The sequence below is a fragment of the Seriola aureovittata genome, chromosome 7 (genome assembly GCF_021018895.1).
Source record: "Seriola aureovittata isolate HTS-2021-v1 ecotype China chromosome 7, ASM2101889v1, whole genome shotgun sequence".
Taxonomy (NCBI): domain Eukaryota; kingdom Metazoa; phylum Chordata; class Actinopteri; order Carangiformes; family Carangidae; genus Seriola; species Seriola aureovittata.
This window is the reverse complement of record NC_079370.1, coordinates 15,349,262-15,365,330: the sequence shown is the minus strand read 5'-3', so window position 1 is coordinate 15,365,330 and position 16,069 is coordinate 15,349,262. Positions and strand designations below refer to the sequence as shown.

Here is a 16,069-nt window from a genome sequence, read left to right as displayed (position 1 = left end):
AGGACAGAGGGACCCTCTGTCCTTTTTTGGACATTTTCTTCACTTTTCTTTTTTGATTTGCTGATCATTTTGGCTGTGTTACAGCTGAAGGTATGGATTTCTGCAAGAAAGTGTCTTTTTTTTTACATATTTTTAAAATCTAATGTCAGTTACTGTTACAGGTCTATTATACACTGGTAACACATTTTGTACCCTCTGGGGTTCCTCGCGTCCAAAAAAGGACACACAAAGAAAATGCTATAAAATCATCATATATCAATATTTTTTTCTGCTTTTTTTGCATAAATATCTTAAACCACTTCAGTTCTGCTCAAACCTACCAAATGTTTGTTAGTTTCCAGGATTTTAACCCTTTAAATGCCAGTTTGAAGACATGTTGCCTCTTGTTTTATTAAAAAAAAACAAGACAGAATATGAGATATTTCCCACATAATACATGATGGAGGGATGTGACATTGTTTTATATCAGAGTCTTTTATATCAAGACATTTCTCAAAACCAGAGTATGATCAGGGTGACTTTTGAACACTGGAAATAAATCATGTACTCATCCCGGCAGTAGCCCCCGTGGCACTCAAAATTTCCCTGGAATTTTCTAGTTACCTTTTATGGTCCAGCCACCATGACACCTGATTTTCCCTGTGAAATTTTACCTGCTTACATTTATGCATTATGTAAAAATGTGACATCTACTAAACTATAGAGTGTTTGAGTTTGTCTTGAAAAGAAGAATAACTTATCACCCAGTTGTCAAGGTTTTGAGGGGTTGTCAGGGTTTGAGGGATAAGTAGGCGTGGAACTAAAATGCAGCCAACACAGAAAGGTTTATTAAACAAAAGAACTTAAAAAACAAGCACGGGGAACCACAAGGAACAGCAGGCCAAAACACGAGAAACACAGGGGATGTCAACAGGCAACATGAACAGACTAAGGACAAACCGGACATGAACAGCTTGGGTACGAACCAGACATGAACAGGCAACGTGACCAGATGATGACAAACCCAGAGATAAACAGAGACAACAATGACAAACCGACCCAGACAAAGGGGAGCACAAAGACTATATAGACAAGGGAGGCAAGGGTGATTGAACACAGGTGAAACACATTAGGGTGGGGCAGACAATCACCACACAGAAACAGGACCAAGACAGGAAGCAAAAACACTGACACACAAGGAAACCAAATTACAAAATAAAACAGGAAGTGAGAAAAGTCCAAACAAAACTAACAAAAAGTGTCTGCCATAGCAAACCATGACACCAGTTTGTATTAATAGATCAATTATCTGTCATTTTAAATGAACTGGAGTCATATTTACAATTAAATCTTTCAAGACAATCTTTTATCCAAGTTGAATTCGTATCTGCAGGATGGTGATTGATCATAGATACTCACTGTTTTAGAAAACAAATTGTTAGTTTATTGATGGTGGTTAAATGATTTAATCAAAGTTAAAATGGAGACAAAAACACACACTTCTCTTTAGCACTAGTTTACAGCTTGCAATAAATCATAGAAACTGTCAGTGGTGGTGGATGCCTCTCTGTTAGATTGTGTTTGCTGTTGTAGTCCCTCCGCATTTACATCCTCAATTACATCATAAACATGAGTCTGTGAAGAAAAATTGGAGAAGAAAACGATATTTATTTCATTAGGATATATCAGAATTAAAAAATGTTTCAGCACCATTATCTTTTTGTGTGTTAAGTATTTCCTCTTACCATTCCAATACTTGACTGTTCATTTGCTGCAAACAGAGATATCATCAGCCATTCAGGTAACATTTCACTTTCATCATCATTTCATCATGATAGCTGTAGTTCGGATGTGAGGTTCCTTAACCAGAATTAGTACCTGCATCCCTGTTGTGCTTTCTCTTCGTGCACATGTAGAGTCCTCCAGCAGCTGCACACATCAGGAGGCTGAGAGGAAGGGCTAACCATGCAGGTGTTTGCAAAGCTGGGGACATTGAATTATAATCATTTTCCCCCAGTTTCAGAAACAAGGGTGCATTTTTGTCTCGTGTGGGTTTTATTCAGGAGAACAACTACAGCATGATGCATACTTACAGTTAACAGAGCGCCACTTCTTTGCTGCCATCACAGCACCCTCTCTTTGCACAACACAGGTTATTTCTTCCGATCTCATTGAACATACTGGGAGAACTAGTTTGCTTTTAAGAGTGTTGTTGTCATTCAAATTGCTCTGCCAGCTATTTTGGCTACTTCCAGACCAAGTTAAATTGAAGTCTTTGTCACATTGTTCAGTGCAGGTAAGCACACAAGTCAAGGTGAGGTTTTCTCCTCCTGGCCCACACTGTGGAGTAACTGCAAAGACAAACACAGGAATAAATAATGTTTTAATAGCAGGTGCAAAGTTAATGTGGCACAATTTATGTTCTGGCTCTGGCTTCTGGAGTTTGAACACTCACCATCGAGGGTGTGCAGTCTGATTTTGTTTAACACTTTTTTCTGCTCAGTGGACTCTGAACACTGGTAGTCCCCAGCATTCAGAGCACTCACTTTCCTAATGAACAGTGATGAGTCTTCATTAACAGGAAACGCCTCTGATTGGCCCTTTTTGTGTGAGGTACCATCTGATAGTGGTTTTCCACCCGCAGCCCACTCCGCGCTGCCTCTTACACCAAGAGAGGAAGCGTTGCTACAGGAGAGTGACACTGACTCACCCACTGCAGCAAACACTTCCTCTACGCCATCTGGGGCAAAGGGAGCACTGGTTACACTTTGTACATATTAAACCACACATCTCTCTTTAGGGCTGAGCACATTTTACTACCTGTTATTGTTGTCGTATAACTGACGGTGGCTTTAACCACATCATTCTGAGATAGTTGGCATTTCCATTTTCTGAGATGATCTGTCAGTTTTTTATTGATAATCAGTTTAGAGAAGCATTCAGTGGGGTTTTCAAAGCGAAATCTATTTCCATTTATCGGTGTATTATCATCAGTACTCCACTTGATATGTATCCCTGTGTTGTGACAGTGGAAGAGTCCTTTATATGTATTGAGGAAACAGTGAAGTTCTATTGTGCCCTCCGCAGCAGCTAAGCTCTCAGCAACTGGTGAATGAAAAAAAAAACACCACGTGACTGCTGTGATATTGCTATTAACTTGTTCAAGAATTTTTTTTGAGGTAACAGGACAATTTACTTACGTTCAAGAATCTGAAGTGAAACACTTGAGTTGAGTGCTCCACTGCCACAAGTGTAAAGTCGTGCATCATTGCGTACAGGGCGATTAATCTCCAGAGAGCAGTCCTTCAGCAGGCCGTGCCGGGGGACGTCTGGAGCTGTCACTTGTCCAGCCTTCACCACCTCAGTAACTGAACCAAACTCGCCAGTCATGTTCCAGTTGATAGAGGAGCAGGATCTAACGGAGGGGATGCCACATGGCAAAGTAATACTGTCTCTGGGTAAGGCAAACATCACCAAATGATCTGTTGAAGAAGATGATAAAGAAGCATTTAATTTCCCAAGTCAGTAGTTCTCAAAAAAACTAATTTACCTTTGCCAGAGCAATGTTTAGAACTATAATATCAATATATATATATATATAATATCAATAAAAGTATGGGAAATTGGTGACCCTAGACCCATTTATAAATACAGCTGAAATTTTCACTTTTTTGTTCAAGTTTCAAGTATTTTGTACTGCACCATTTCAGTTTAAATCATTGAATCTTTTAAAATACATCATTCAGTACATGAGTACTCTTAAGTTATATTCTTAAACAAATATACGACAGATTAACAAGAGACGTAACATAATTACCAGATGACTGAGCTCCAGCTGTTGCCCCTGTAAGAGAAAGGAGACAGAGTCCTAGCAAAGAAAAATAAATCATCCTTCTCTCAGAAGGTCTCCTCTTGCAGATTTTCTTGCTTATTGCTAAATCCCCTGATAGCAGAAGTTTTCAGAAACACATTTCAGGAAATGACATTGAGGCAACTCATTTTTCATTCAAGACCAGCCCCTGAAAGGAACCCGTGTTCATGCAATTCTATAGCCAATATATAAATTCATGTGTCGTGCTCTGTCATTGTGTTTTTCATGAAATATTTTTCCTGTGTGTCACACGTTCAAGCAAATAGAATTTTGTTGTATCAATGTTATCTATCAGCAGATGATGGTGAAAATACAAATACTTTTACAAGACCTGCCTCCTAGTCAGTGATGAGGAGTAAAAACATAATATTTTCCACTGAGAGGAATTTATCACTTTTGGTAGCATGTTCAGTGTTTGTCCACTGGGTGGTGCTGTCAGACTCTATGACAGATATTCTTCTCCGCATGAATCCTGCTCACTCTGTTGGCTCCTCAGTTTCAGTTTCCTTTCTGGAGAAAATCTGATCACCCACTTCACCATTATTGTAATTTCCTCTCTCCACCATTATTAATATGTATATAATTTTATAATTAACACAGATACTAATAATGCAGTTTGTTTTGCCTAATCAAAGTGAAATACATGCCTGGGTTTAGACATGTTATCTAACAATGATCAAATAAATAATGCACCCATTAACAGGTCATTTTAATAAGGATATCCAACAACTGCATACAAACAGAAGGAGTATTGATATTAATTATACATGTGAAGGTTCTATGATTATAGTTATATGTTTAAGTTTAACAAATCATTCATTTGCACACTAACTTTGAAGCAGCAAGTAAGCAGTACACCTTCTGCACTTCAGGGATTAGTCACAGGTCTTGGATGTGCTATAACTGTGTAGGACTTGACCTTGAGCACAACACTAGCAACTCCTCTCAGGTCGGGCGGAGCGGCCTTGCCCTCAGGAAGGATGAACTGGAAATCTCTTAACAAATAGGCAGTGAACAGAAAGAGCTCCATTTTGGCAACAGACTCCCCCAGGCAGAGCCGAGCACCTCCTCCAAAAGGGATCAGGGCACGGGTGGAGCCTCCTCCTCCGTCCAGAAAACGCTCTGAAGGGGAGAGACAGAGAGAGAGATATTAGCAACTTTATTTGAAGTCTGCTGAGCCAAGTGAAAGGAATGCACTTCGCCCATCAGTCAGAGCAGTACCTGGTCTGAAGCTGTACGGGTCAGTCCAAACTGCAGGATCATGGTGAGCTCCAAAAAGATTAGGAATGATGACTGTGTTCCTAGGGATGAAGTAACCTGCAATACTAAATATATGTGGGGATTATACATTTGCCATAATGCAAAGTGAAAAATGGCTAAAATGTTACATGTCCCAAGAAAGATAATGTCAGCAGAACAACACAAAATTAGTGTACGTGCAAATGTGTGGCCTTTGTGTTTACCTTCTCACTGACAAAGACTTAACTAGAAATCTGGTGCATTTCAGGTTAATGTAAAGCCTCACCTCAAGTGAAATACATTGGTATAACAACATACTTACATACTGCACAGGGTAATGATTGCAACATTTTACTGAGGTTCCCAGGCTGTCGGTAATCTATTCCATTGCTTTAAGGTAGAAGTTTGCATCAAAGTAGTGCCAAATATGTAATATTTCACTATTTTAAAGTTTAAAATCTGGGAGAAATGTGGGGATGTGCCAGATTTAGTGTATCAACCTGTACAAATGCTTGGAGCCTTAACAATAAAAGCCTCTAACTAATAGAAATTAAAAAAGTATCTTATGAAAATTATGAAAAATGTTTTCAATCACACGACACTCTTTTTGGGTGTGATATTTTTTGCACTTTTTTCCCCCCGTAGCTTAGCTGACCTGCTGTCTCTGATGGCTCTGTGTGGCACCGCCAACGGAGCAACTGGCCTGAGTCGGAGCACCTCACTGATCAAAGAGCACAAGACGGGAAGCCTGTGTCTGTCACTGTACTTGGGGTATCGTCCCTCTAGCACTGTGCACAACTCTTCATGCACCCTGGTCTGCACCTGAAGATGAATATAAGAGAGGACAGATATAATGAGATCAACTTCAGGCTGTGTAAATGTCATGTTTTAAGGTATTGTTGGATAAATGTGCCCTACCTCTGGTCTGTGCAAAAGGAAAGCCACAGTCCAGTTCAGCCAAGCTGCAGTGGTCTCTGTTCCCCCAATGAGAAGATCCACAGTGGCCATGTGGACATGAGTTTCTGTAAGGAGCTGGAGACAGGAGAAGGATAACATACAGACGCCTCCAAATCCAACTCATACTCTGCTTCCAGAACATTTCAAACTGATCTTCCCTGCTATTCACTGTTAAATGACCTTACCACTCCATGTTCTGTGTTGTGATGTTTGTCAAGACCCTGGAGGAGGGATCCTGTGATTACGTCCTCATTTTTTTTGTCTTGCGACTGCACAGATAACAAAGCGACAGCTGATAAAAATGAACAAAGCAGAGCTGGGATTTGCCAACTATTCTGAATACATATTCAAAGAGTGTTGTCTAATCTACTGTTATCTAATCACTAAGCCACACCAAACATTTTTCTTACCAATGAGCTGATCTGAACTAATTACACCTCTCTATTAGATGTTTTTCAAACCAATGACATGTTATTTGACTTTTGTTTTTACGAACCTTGTAATTGTTGAGATGTTGTTTTATGATTTCATCTCTCCTGGCCACCTCTTTCAGGAGACGGGAAAACACAGGATTTGGTAATTTCTTTGAGAGAACAGATGCCACAATGTGTGAAAATCCAAATCTAAAGGTTATTGACAGTCAGTATTCTGTGATCTAAAGTCAGGTTGGTTAATATTTACTGACCCTGAGCAGTGGGAAGGAGTCCAGAGCAGAAATCCAAGAGGAGCCCCACAGAGCAACAATCTCATTTAAACAGCAGTGCAGCTGCTGCAGCTCTGAAGAACTCTTGTCATACTAGGAAACACAGAGATTTGTGTTTTTAATATGTCCTGCCACTGAAATGCACTGTTCAGTAACTAAATAGCACATTATGAATGCACCTATGTAATAGAAGCTGCTAAAAAAAAAGGCAACATAAACACTGGAATTCCCCAGGTCCCTGCATAAACACTGCTCTGCCGCAATCACAACTGTTCATTGCTGAAAAGCAGATTTTGTTATAAACCACTACTCTTTTTATTTACCCAGAGGCACAAATTGAACCGTGAGAGGAAAGGTACTTACTTCCTTTCCAAAAGCCAAAGTGGTGATGACATTACTGGCTGCCACTGTGAAATCCTCTGAGAGATCTACAGCACTGTCTTTATAGTCCATCAAAACCTAAACAATGAAGAAAGCAAGCTTTATCTTTTTTATGTAACCACTTTTATGTGACCCCGACATTCGATTTGCAGTCTGGATCTCTGCTATCTCATTATCTCTATTTTTTTTAGATAGATACTGGTGTACAATCTGTTCCTTCTGCCATCTGTACCTTTCGCAGATGCAGGGCCTGTCTCTCAATCACATCATGCAAAGATTTCTGGCAGCAACGCTGCAAAGCACTGTGGACGAAGCGACGATGTGCCCTCCACTCCTCATTATAGTCCCCCAGAGAGATGGATAGCCCTCCCCCAGACACAGTATCACCTGATACACGTCAGTAGAGGTTATAAGGACATAAAATAACATATCAATAATTGTTTAGGTTTAAATTTAAGTTGTTTACCTGTGTATGAAATTGGTCTCCCAGCAAAGTCAGACCATTTCTTCACCAGTGCTTCTCTTATAACTTCACTACTATTAAGTACCACCATGGCTGGAAAAAACACAAAACGGGGTATTGTAATCTCACTGTCCACAACATTTTCCTAAGTGTTGATTTGCTTGTTTTTATGTGAGCCTTTGATACAGTAAAATAAAAAATAAAAACAAGAAGTCTAAAATGGGATGATTACTTGTGTTTCCACATTTCAGCTGATAAATATTTCCATAGCGTTTTGCCAGATTGGTCAAGTGAATTGGCAGATGATCATGTGTCAGCTCCATCATGTTGCCTATGAGGAAGAGGCGAGGAGGACCTGGGAGGGAGGGAGATGAGGAGCAGGGAAGGTACTGATAGAGATAATTCAGGAGTCCAGATTGAGCTCCTAGATCGAGTTAGAAGAAATAGAGAGGATGGTTACAAATTATATGAACCCATTTGACCAAAAATGAAGATCTGTGATCAAGTGTTCTAGTTATCCATGTATGGAATAACTGTCTCATTCATTAATCATTACATTTTTATGAAACTGAAATACAACCAGCATGGTCAAATATACATATGAAGACAACAAATACATATTTACCTGTAGACTTGCTTCTCTTGTGATCTGCCTGTACAGCTCTGCCTCTCCGGTCAGAAATGTAGGTCAGCACCGTGAACAGCACAACAACTAGAAATACTGCTCCAACACTGATCACTGATATTTCTATTGCCATTTTGTGGCTCCTTGCTGGTGTCCCACTTCAGAAAGCTGGTCATCGCACTGCTTGTCCCATTTATAGTCATCTGAACAGTCTCTTATCATGTCAGCTTGTTGGTGTTTTTCCTAAAATCAAGGACATCTAAATATTTTGGGTCAAGTTTTCTGATTATGAGATGACTGCAACACCTGATAAACCTGAGAGCCTGATAAACATGGCTGGGACTTGCTGAAGGGCAAGACAACACATCACAGTTGACATAGGCAGTCATACTGACATTTGTTTATCTTGTAGAAAGAGTGCGGGGGAATTACACAAAGAAAACAACAACACTTGAGACCCACATTAGCCACATTTATTACAATGGAGTGAGACAGTGCATATTTAATTACAGTAGTAGTGGGGTGACATACCATGGCATGGCGGTGCACAAGAAGGTATTAGAGTCAAAACAAAGCTTTGTTGAAATGGACGGGTCAGGCAGAACAGTAGAACAGTATACAAAAAGTTGCAATTAAAAACCTTTCTCCACTCTTTTGGTATATTACCTCAAAAAAAAAAAAAAAACAGCTTGAAAAAAATCTTACACATTGAATCAAATGTACTGATAGCTGTCATAGCTATCAAAACCACTGCAATTTCATTTGAAAAGTGACATGCAGAAACTGTGAGAACCACCCTCCTCTGGATTCCCCGAGCTCTAATTCTGTGTCAGATATAAGGTTTTACGGATGGAGAGCCCATGAAGGTTGATGTACTCTTAACCATGAGTTGCAGGGGAGAACCTGGATGGTCTGAACTTCATCTCAGTGAAGGGAATGGAGGAGTCTTTACCTTTCCAGTCGATCCAGACTATTCCCTGTTTCAGAGCAAGAGAGAAAAAAATTATGCTATTTGGTCAGTGTGTCGTATCACAAAAGATAAAAACTGTGTAAAATTCATTAGAGACCAGTCATACCTGATTATTACTGTTGATGCCATAAAGACCATTGAGGTTGGTCTTGTAGCAATTCTTGTACCACCAGCCTCCCATGTAGGCCCTGGCACAGTGGAGCCCAAGAGGATCTGGGTCCTTGTCCCGGCTTGAGAATGGGCGCCCATTATGGTACTTCATAGAGTCACCTTACAGGGAAATACAGCAAAATTACAGTATGAATTGTCAGGCATTTACTGTATAATAAAGTCTATACTGCACATGTTCAGGAAAGTTCAACGTCTATACAGTTTTCACCTGCAGTTCCTGTGTAGCCGGACACTGTAAGAGTATAGTGCCTCTCCTCTGTATCGATGGAGAAGTTGGCGTAGTGAGCGTAAGCTGTGTCATTTCCAGATCGCATGTCCACTCTCAGACTCACAGGGCCGACACTGGTCAGGTTGTGAAGAAGTTCATTTCCTAATGTAGGTGACGTGAAAAAGCACGTAGATTAGGCTGATTTACTGAATATCATTATGATACAGATATGATAGTAATAAGTGTTTGTTCCCAACTGTACCGAGCCAGAACTCTTCACTCAGGTTTCCAAAGCCAGCGCTGTATTCATTCCAGGTTCTGTAGAAATCTGTCTTTCCATTCATCCTCCTCTGGAACACCTAGAAACACACACCAGATTGTTGTCTACTTTCTAAACCCATTCTGCCATGTCTTAATTGCAACGTTTCACTCAATTAACCGCAGTTTGTCTCACCGTCCAGCCGCCTCCATCAGTCTCCATGTCACAGTAGACTCTGACCGCTTGTCCTTCTTTTCCTTGTGGGTAGATGTCCACCTCTCCTGACTGCAGAGCTCCATTCAGCAGCTCCTGAGAGCACTCAGTAGGGAAAGGGAATCGTAGTTTACCTAAAGAATGGAAAAAATAATTAGTTGGATGATTAATCAATGAATATTAATGGGGCAAATAACCATGCAGGGGCTGCATTACTTTACATCCATTACCTGTGATGAATTCTGTGGTGACAACAGATGTGTAGTGTCCATCTCTCTCTCCTTGTACCAGAACTATATAGCGTGACATGGGTAACAGCCCTGTCAGCTTATACTCTGTGATGGTTGAGTCCAGGATCACCTCCTAATGTATATGCAGAAACACACCCAAAGTTAATTGTTTCGACAGTCCTGTAAAAGTTGTGTGTTTGTATTGTTTGTACCAGCAATGGAGGAATATTTTTCACCTTTGTCTCTTCTCCTGCCACCTGATAGATTATTCTGTAGCTGTGATACACAACAGTGGACGTTTTCCACATTATCATCGCAGAGCGAGTTCCCACCTCGTTGGCTTTAACCACTGAGGGACACAAAAAGCATTTAGTTCACACACTTTACACACCAAATTCTGTAGACCTTAGTGAGTAAACAGCACCGATCTAACTTTATTTTTCCAATTTTTACTCACCGTTAGCGGTAGTGAATGTAGTTGAGATGGCCATACTCTGGAGACTGTCCTTCTGGCTCAGGACCTTGACTGTGTACAAGGTGCCTCTCTGCAGACCTCTCAGCTGGTGCTCCACTGAGTTCCCAGACACCATCACTGTCACTGTCACATTAGGAGCTGTGGTAAGAGGGAGAATTAATAATGCTTAGTGTAGTCATTAGCGTTTTGTCATAGGTCATTAGACTAATGTTGCCACACTCACTCTTAGAGGACTCATAGCTGATGATGAAGCGGTCTACTTTCCCCAGACTGGGAGTCCATTGCAGCAGAGCTCTGGTGTCTGTCACATTGACAACTTGAAGATGTGCTGGAGGGGCGGGAACTGCAGCCAAGAGACAATAGCATGTTTATTGCTGTTTACACATGCAATAACAACCAAAAAGTATTTGTACATAACAGTGAGCTTATCTAACTGTGTACCTGTGGTGATAATGGACACGAGGGCGTCACTCTGGGCTCTGCCATGTGTGGTAGTTACAGAGATAATGTAGGAGGACCCAGCAGACAATTTGGAAACAGCCATGTAAGACCGCTGAGAGTCCGCGACCACAAAGCGGCTCTCCCCTAGCAGGATACATCATAAAAATCAAAATTAGACACTTAACACTCCTAATAAAAGAATGACAATGGCTGACATTAAACCAGGGAATTATGACCTGCAGTTTATAGGTAGCCTTTGACAGACCTGTGACAATGTTGGTATATGTGACCCTGAAGCCTGTGAATGTGGTCTTTGGTTTGGACCAGGAAACAGTGAGAGAGGACTCTGTTACATTGCTGAAAACCATCTCTGTGGCTGGCTCAGGACCTAGTGAGAGAAAATAAGGTGATTGTATTTCACATTTTTGGGCAGATCGTATAAATGAATCCCTGTACTGTTCCTGGTAGTATTGGAGGAATTAGGTATAAATGATGAATGTGGTACATCTTTAATTACCTGTAACTGCAGTTACTCTGTGAATTTTTGATCTTCTCTGAGCACCAGCACCATATATGTGCAGGACATAGCGCGTGTTAGCCCGAAGGTTACTGAATTCCACAGAACGTACACTGCCAGGGACCACCATGGAGATCCTCTTGGTCTCAGCTTTACCTTTTGATCCGACAACTTTACCAGAGGAGACAGTTGCGTCAGTGCTTTCAGTCTGTACCAGGACCTCAGCTGGGTTCTTAGCTGCAGGGATCTTGTCTCCTTCAATAACTTCCTCTTCAAACTCCTCGTGGTCGTCTTCATCTCCCTCTGCTCTTGGCTCTCTTCTGATCACAGTGAAATTCTTGAACATGCCTTGTGGTGCTGACCATGTGACGGTGAAGCTATAGGAGGAAATGTTCACAACCTTCACAGAACCTAATCCGGATCCACCCATCCCCCTGCTCATCCCAGAGCCATGGACACTTGTTTTGTTCTGCAGAGCTCGAGCCTCGTCTGATGTTGAAGTTGTGGTTGAATTCACTACATACTGACTCCTCTGTGTAACTTTCCCTTTTACAGCTTCAGTGTTTCTGTTGTCAACAGATTGCACAATTATAGTATCTCCTTTGACTGTCTTAATGCGCTTATGTCCAGATGATTGAGTAACATTCTTCTCAGCCAGTGTGGATTGCTCCACGGTCTCCTTTCCTGTTCTGGTTTTGTTTGTTCCCATGCCCTTGGACAGAATGGTCACGATTTTAGCTGTGCCATTAGATTTCTTCACGTTACCATGGGTTACATTGGTATGAGGCTCATCTTTCAGTTGGTCAGATTTAGGATACATTTTACTGGCAGTTCCTTCTTTAACAAGCTTGAGGTCGGTTTTTTGGATAACCTTTTTAGAGGCCAGTATTGTTGTTTTGCCTTTGCGAGCCTCTTCTTGCTTTTTTCCCTCATGTTTCAGGAGAACTTGAGCAACTGTTGGGCGACTGGTCTTTGTGGCACTTGAGGAACCTTTTATGGTTATTTTCTTGACAGAAACGTCTTGTTTTGCTTGGGTTTTAACGAGACCTGGTTTAGCATTAGTGGACACTCTGGCTTTGCTGTCATACTCTTTGGCTTCAGTTTCCTTCTTCTGTTCTTTTTTCTGCAGGGTCACTATCTCCACTGTCTCCTTGGTCTTGCCTTTGGCAGCTTCTGAAATTTCAGAGTAGAGTTTGAGATCAAAGAATGACTGAAATATTAGTCAAAAGGCAAATAAAAAATAATATTCATCCAAATAACAGTGCAGACTCACTTACTTTTATTACACTCGTTTCCTTGGGCACACTTACTGCAGTCTGGACCCATGAACCCCTGATGGCAGACGCATTTCCCCTTCTCACATTCCCCGTTGCCATTACAGTCATCTTTACAATTTGCAGAACATGGACCTTGGCAGCCAGAAATACAACCAGAATTATTAATTCCACCTCTTAATTAACTGTGTCAAATACAGTAACCTGGTGAATGTGACTGAATCATACATTTCTCTTTTAGGAGGGACATCTCTTTTTCCAGTCGGGCCACTCGTCCTTTCAGTGCAGTCATCTCAGCCTCACATTCCCCTTTGCAGCCACCAGGCAACAAGCTGATCTTATGCGTCATCACCAGAGGAGCGCCAGGCTTCAGCTTCAGCTCCTGCTCCTTGGCTTTGCTTGAGTCACAGCCGTCACTGATCACCACTTTGATTGGTTGTGAAGGTGCAGGCTTTTCTTTTGTGATGGTGGTGGTGGGAGCCTTGATAACAGCAGTCCGATTGGCAGAGGGAGTGACCTTATCTTTGTCGGCAGCAGAACCACTTACTGTAGCGGCCTTTGCTGGTGTTGATAGAGGAGTTTGAACTGCATTGGGGGCAGGTTTGTCTTTGGAGTTTTTCACATCACTGGTGGAGGGAGGTTTAGCTACAACAGTCTGATTGACGGAGGCTGTGGGCTTGTTTTTGGTGGTTTTGGAACCACTGGCAGGAGAAGATTTTGTGGATGTTGACTGAACATTTTGAACTACGGTAGGGACAGGCTTGTCTTTGGCGATCTTCCCATCACTGGTTGAAGGAGATTTCATTGAAACAGTTTGATTGACTGAAGGTTGCACTTTATCTTTGGGGGTTTTAGCACTGCTAGCTGAAGCAGGCTTTGTGGATGTTGACTGAACATTGTGAGCTCCAGTGGGGGCAGGCTTCTCTTTACTAGCCTTCACTTCACTGGCTGAAGGAGATTTAGCTAAAACTGTTTGATTGACTGAGACTGTGTGCTTGTCTTTGTTGGTGATGGTGCCACTGGCTGTAGCAGCCTTTACTGCTGCCGACGGAGTGGTTTGAATTACTGCTGGGCTGGCCTTGCTTTTGGTGGTCACTGTAGCATTGACTATTGGAGGTTTTTGGTTGGTGGCTAGAGTGGGTAAAACTGTCTGATTGACTGTGTTTGGCTTTAAGGTGGGGCGAACGGTCTGTTTGGCAAGAGTAGAAGTGGTTTTTGGTTTTGAAGGGGTGAAAACGGCATTGGGTTTGGTCGCGTCGCTTCCTGTGGAGTCTCTCTTCTCATTGGTCGTGGTTTGAAAGGAGGGAAATGGGGTGAGAAGGAGGAGAAGTCCTAGAGTAAACAGCATTTTGAGCCAGCAGCAGCAGCAGCCAGCGATGGTATTGCCTTTGGAGGATCTGTATGTATGTTACTGTAAAATTATGAACTCCTTCCTCTATATTTCTGTGACCACTTGTAAAGGAGAATTTGCCAGGTCTCTCCTAGAAATGACAAAATGAAAGAGCTGAATTATGACTTAGTTCAATGCAGGAAATTTTATGCCAAAACAATTTAGACCTTTTTTATACCCCAAGAAGGGCTTTGCTGAGCATACATAATCCTTTTTCAGCACTGGTTAGTTTAACATTCACACAGTTCCCATTCACAGTTATATGCTCCCCTGCTCCCATTTAACTGCCTACTAAAAAGCCACACTTGGAGAAATTCCAGGTTTTGTGCCTTGCTCAAAAGTGACCTGACAAGGAACAGCCTTATCATATACATCATATATGTCATATATGTTTCTTTTATATTAGCTTAGCTAACTCAATTTTACCTGAGTATCAATGAAAGATATTGGGAAAAATTGAGTAAACAAACAGTATCACTTCACTGACACAGTTTTAAATTCCACAAACTAAACAAAACTTTCATGAGAAATAAAAAAAATAAATAAAAGTTTTTAAACTGTATATGGTGGTACACTAATAAAAGCGAAGAACAAACATTAAGTTGAAAAGTTGCAGCAGTGTTCCAATCAGCCATAATAGTTAATTCAGTTGCTTGCCAAACCAAGTAACGTCTAAATTAGCTGATTCGGAACAGGAAGGAAGAAGGTGACTTGAGCGGGAAATCCAGAGAGTCTGTTGGAGAGACTATGCAGAGTGGTAACAGAGCGTCACTGTATAGAACTGTGGGACACTGTATGTCTTTCACTATACAGAAGGTTACATAATCCGCTGCACTCACTACTCATAAAACCACTAAGGGGACTATGTCCAGCCTTGGCCTTAAATCTGTAGAAAATCAAATAAATCATGCAGCAGGTAAACATTCAGATGCTTTGCTACACTGCAAGCCACTTTTTAAACATTGCATTGAAGTTCATGGATTGATTGACTACGTGGCTGCAGTATTAACAAAATGAATGGGGACTCCTACAGCATTAGTTGTCATAGAATGAAAGGTAAAAATTTTCGTAATTATATCAACGTGTGTCCACTAAAAAATACATGTCATCAGTATTAAAGTGTCTTTCTGCAGCTAAAATACAATATTTAACAAGAGCACAAAATTTTATCAGTCACAACCTTGAAAATATATTCTGCTATCCTCTATAAAGGCAGTGTGATTTAAAGGGATTCAGACATCAAAGTAGAATATTCAGTGGAGTCCATTCATTCAAATGACTGCAGTTACCACTCTGAGATCATGATAAATAAAAAATTTAATGGAAAAGTAAATTACTTACCAGAGCAATGAATTTGTTCTTGGCTTTATCTCTGTCTTTGTGCTGCTCCCTCCATCTGATTGGAAAAGCTCACATAGACTTGCTGGATATGACCAGGGAGGAAAGAGGTGAGAGAAAGGACCACCACTAGAAAGGAGGAGAGTGATAAAGTCCGCTCCTACTTAAGGACCCCCCCTCTTCCACGCCTAGTGGTCCCACTCTCTACACCACCATGGAAAATATTTGTATTGGACTTACAAAAAGAGTGACATTTTTATACAGATTTGTGTATATATGATATTGAAGTTGTATAATATGATCAACTACTCTCTTGTATTCTGTTAGATATAACAAAACTGGTAGATTTAACAAAACAAACGATC

The 16,069-nt window shown here is 41.1% G+C and overlaps 3 protein-coding genes across 4 annotated transcripts; all 3 read right to left on the bottom strand.

Moving 5' to 3' along the window:
• Window positions 1-369: 369 nt before the first annotated feature.
• On the bottom strand, window positions 370-4,175 carry LOC130172445 (uncharacterized). 2 transcript variants are annotated; one of them, XM_056381190.1, is made up of 8 exons: window positions 3,797-4,175; window positions 3,180-3,461; window positions 2,800-3,084; window positions 2,435-2,719; window positions 2,073-2,330; window positions 1,858-1,962; window positions 1,725-1,750; window positions 370-1,614 (listed from the first exon to the last, which is right to left on the bottom strand). In XM_056381190.1, exons 1-8 carry the CDS (start codon window positions 3,867-3,869, stop codon window positions 1,492-1,494), a joined length of 1,437 nt encoding a protein of 478 aa, XP_056237165.1. In that variant the 5' UTR covers window positions 3,870-4,175; the 3' UTR covers window positions 370-1,491. The 2 variants fall into 2 exon arrangements, with proteins under 2 accessions (XP_056237165.1, XP_056237166.1); XM_056381191.1 differs by lacking the exon at window positions 2,800-3,084 and having other exon boundaries at window positions 3,797-4,174.
• Window positions 4,176-4,551: 376 nt separating this feature from the next.
• Window positions 4,552-8,351, bottom strand: LOC130172468 (steroid 21-hydroxylase). The gene is made up of 12 exons (XM_056381223.1): window positions 8,219-8,351; window positions 7,826-8,017; window positions 7,597-7,686; window positions 7,363-7,517; window positions 7,113-7,208; window positions 6,732-6,842; window positions 6,543-6,629; window positions 6,232-6,315; window positions 6,008-6,121; window positions 5,745-5,911; window positions 5,072-5,175; window positions 4,552-4,972 (listed from the first exon to the last, which is right to left on the bottom strand). Exons 1-12 carry the CDS (start codon window positions 8,349-8,351, stop codon window positions 4,719-4,721), a joined length of 1,587 nt encoding a protein of 528 aa, XP_056237198.1. The 3' UTR covers window positions 4,552-4,718.
• Window positions 8,352-8,729: 378 nt separating this feature from the next.
• On the bottom strand, window positions 8,730-13,325 carry tnxba (tenascin XBa). Its single transcript, XM_056380528.1, has 14 exons — window positions 13,205-13,325; window positions 12,980-13,111; window positions 11,703-12,875; window positions 11,451-11,573; window positions 11,186-11,329; window positions 10,968-11,087; window positions 10,727-10,882; window positions 10,506-10,618; window positions 10,270-10,402; window positions 10,022-10,173; window positions 9,830-9,926; window positions 9,568-9,729; window positions 9,295-9,458; window positions 8,730-9,195 (listed from the first exon to the last, which is right to left on the bottom strand). The coding sequence occupies exons 1-14, from the start codon at window positions 13,323-13,325 to the stop codon at window positions 9,097-9,099; spliced, it is 2,889 nt and encodes a 962-aa protein (XP_056236503.1). The 3' UTR covers window positions 8,730-9,096.
• Window positions 13,326-16,069: the final 2,744 nt, after the last annotated feature.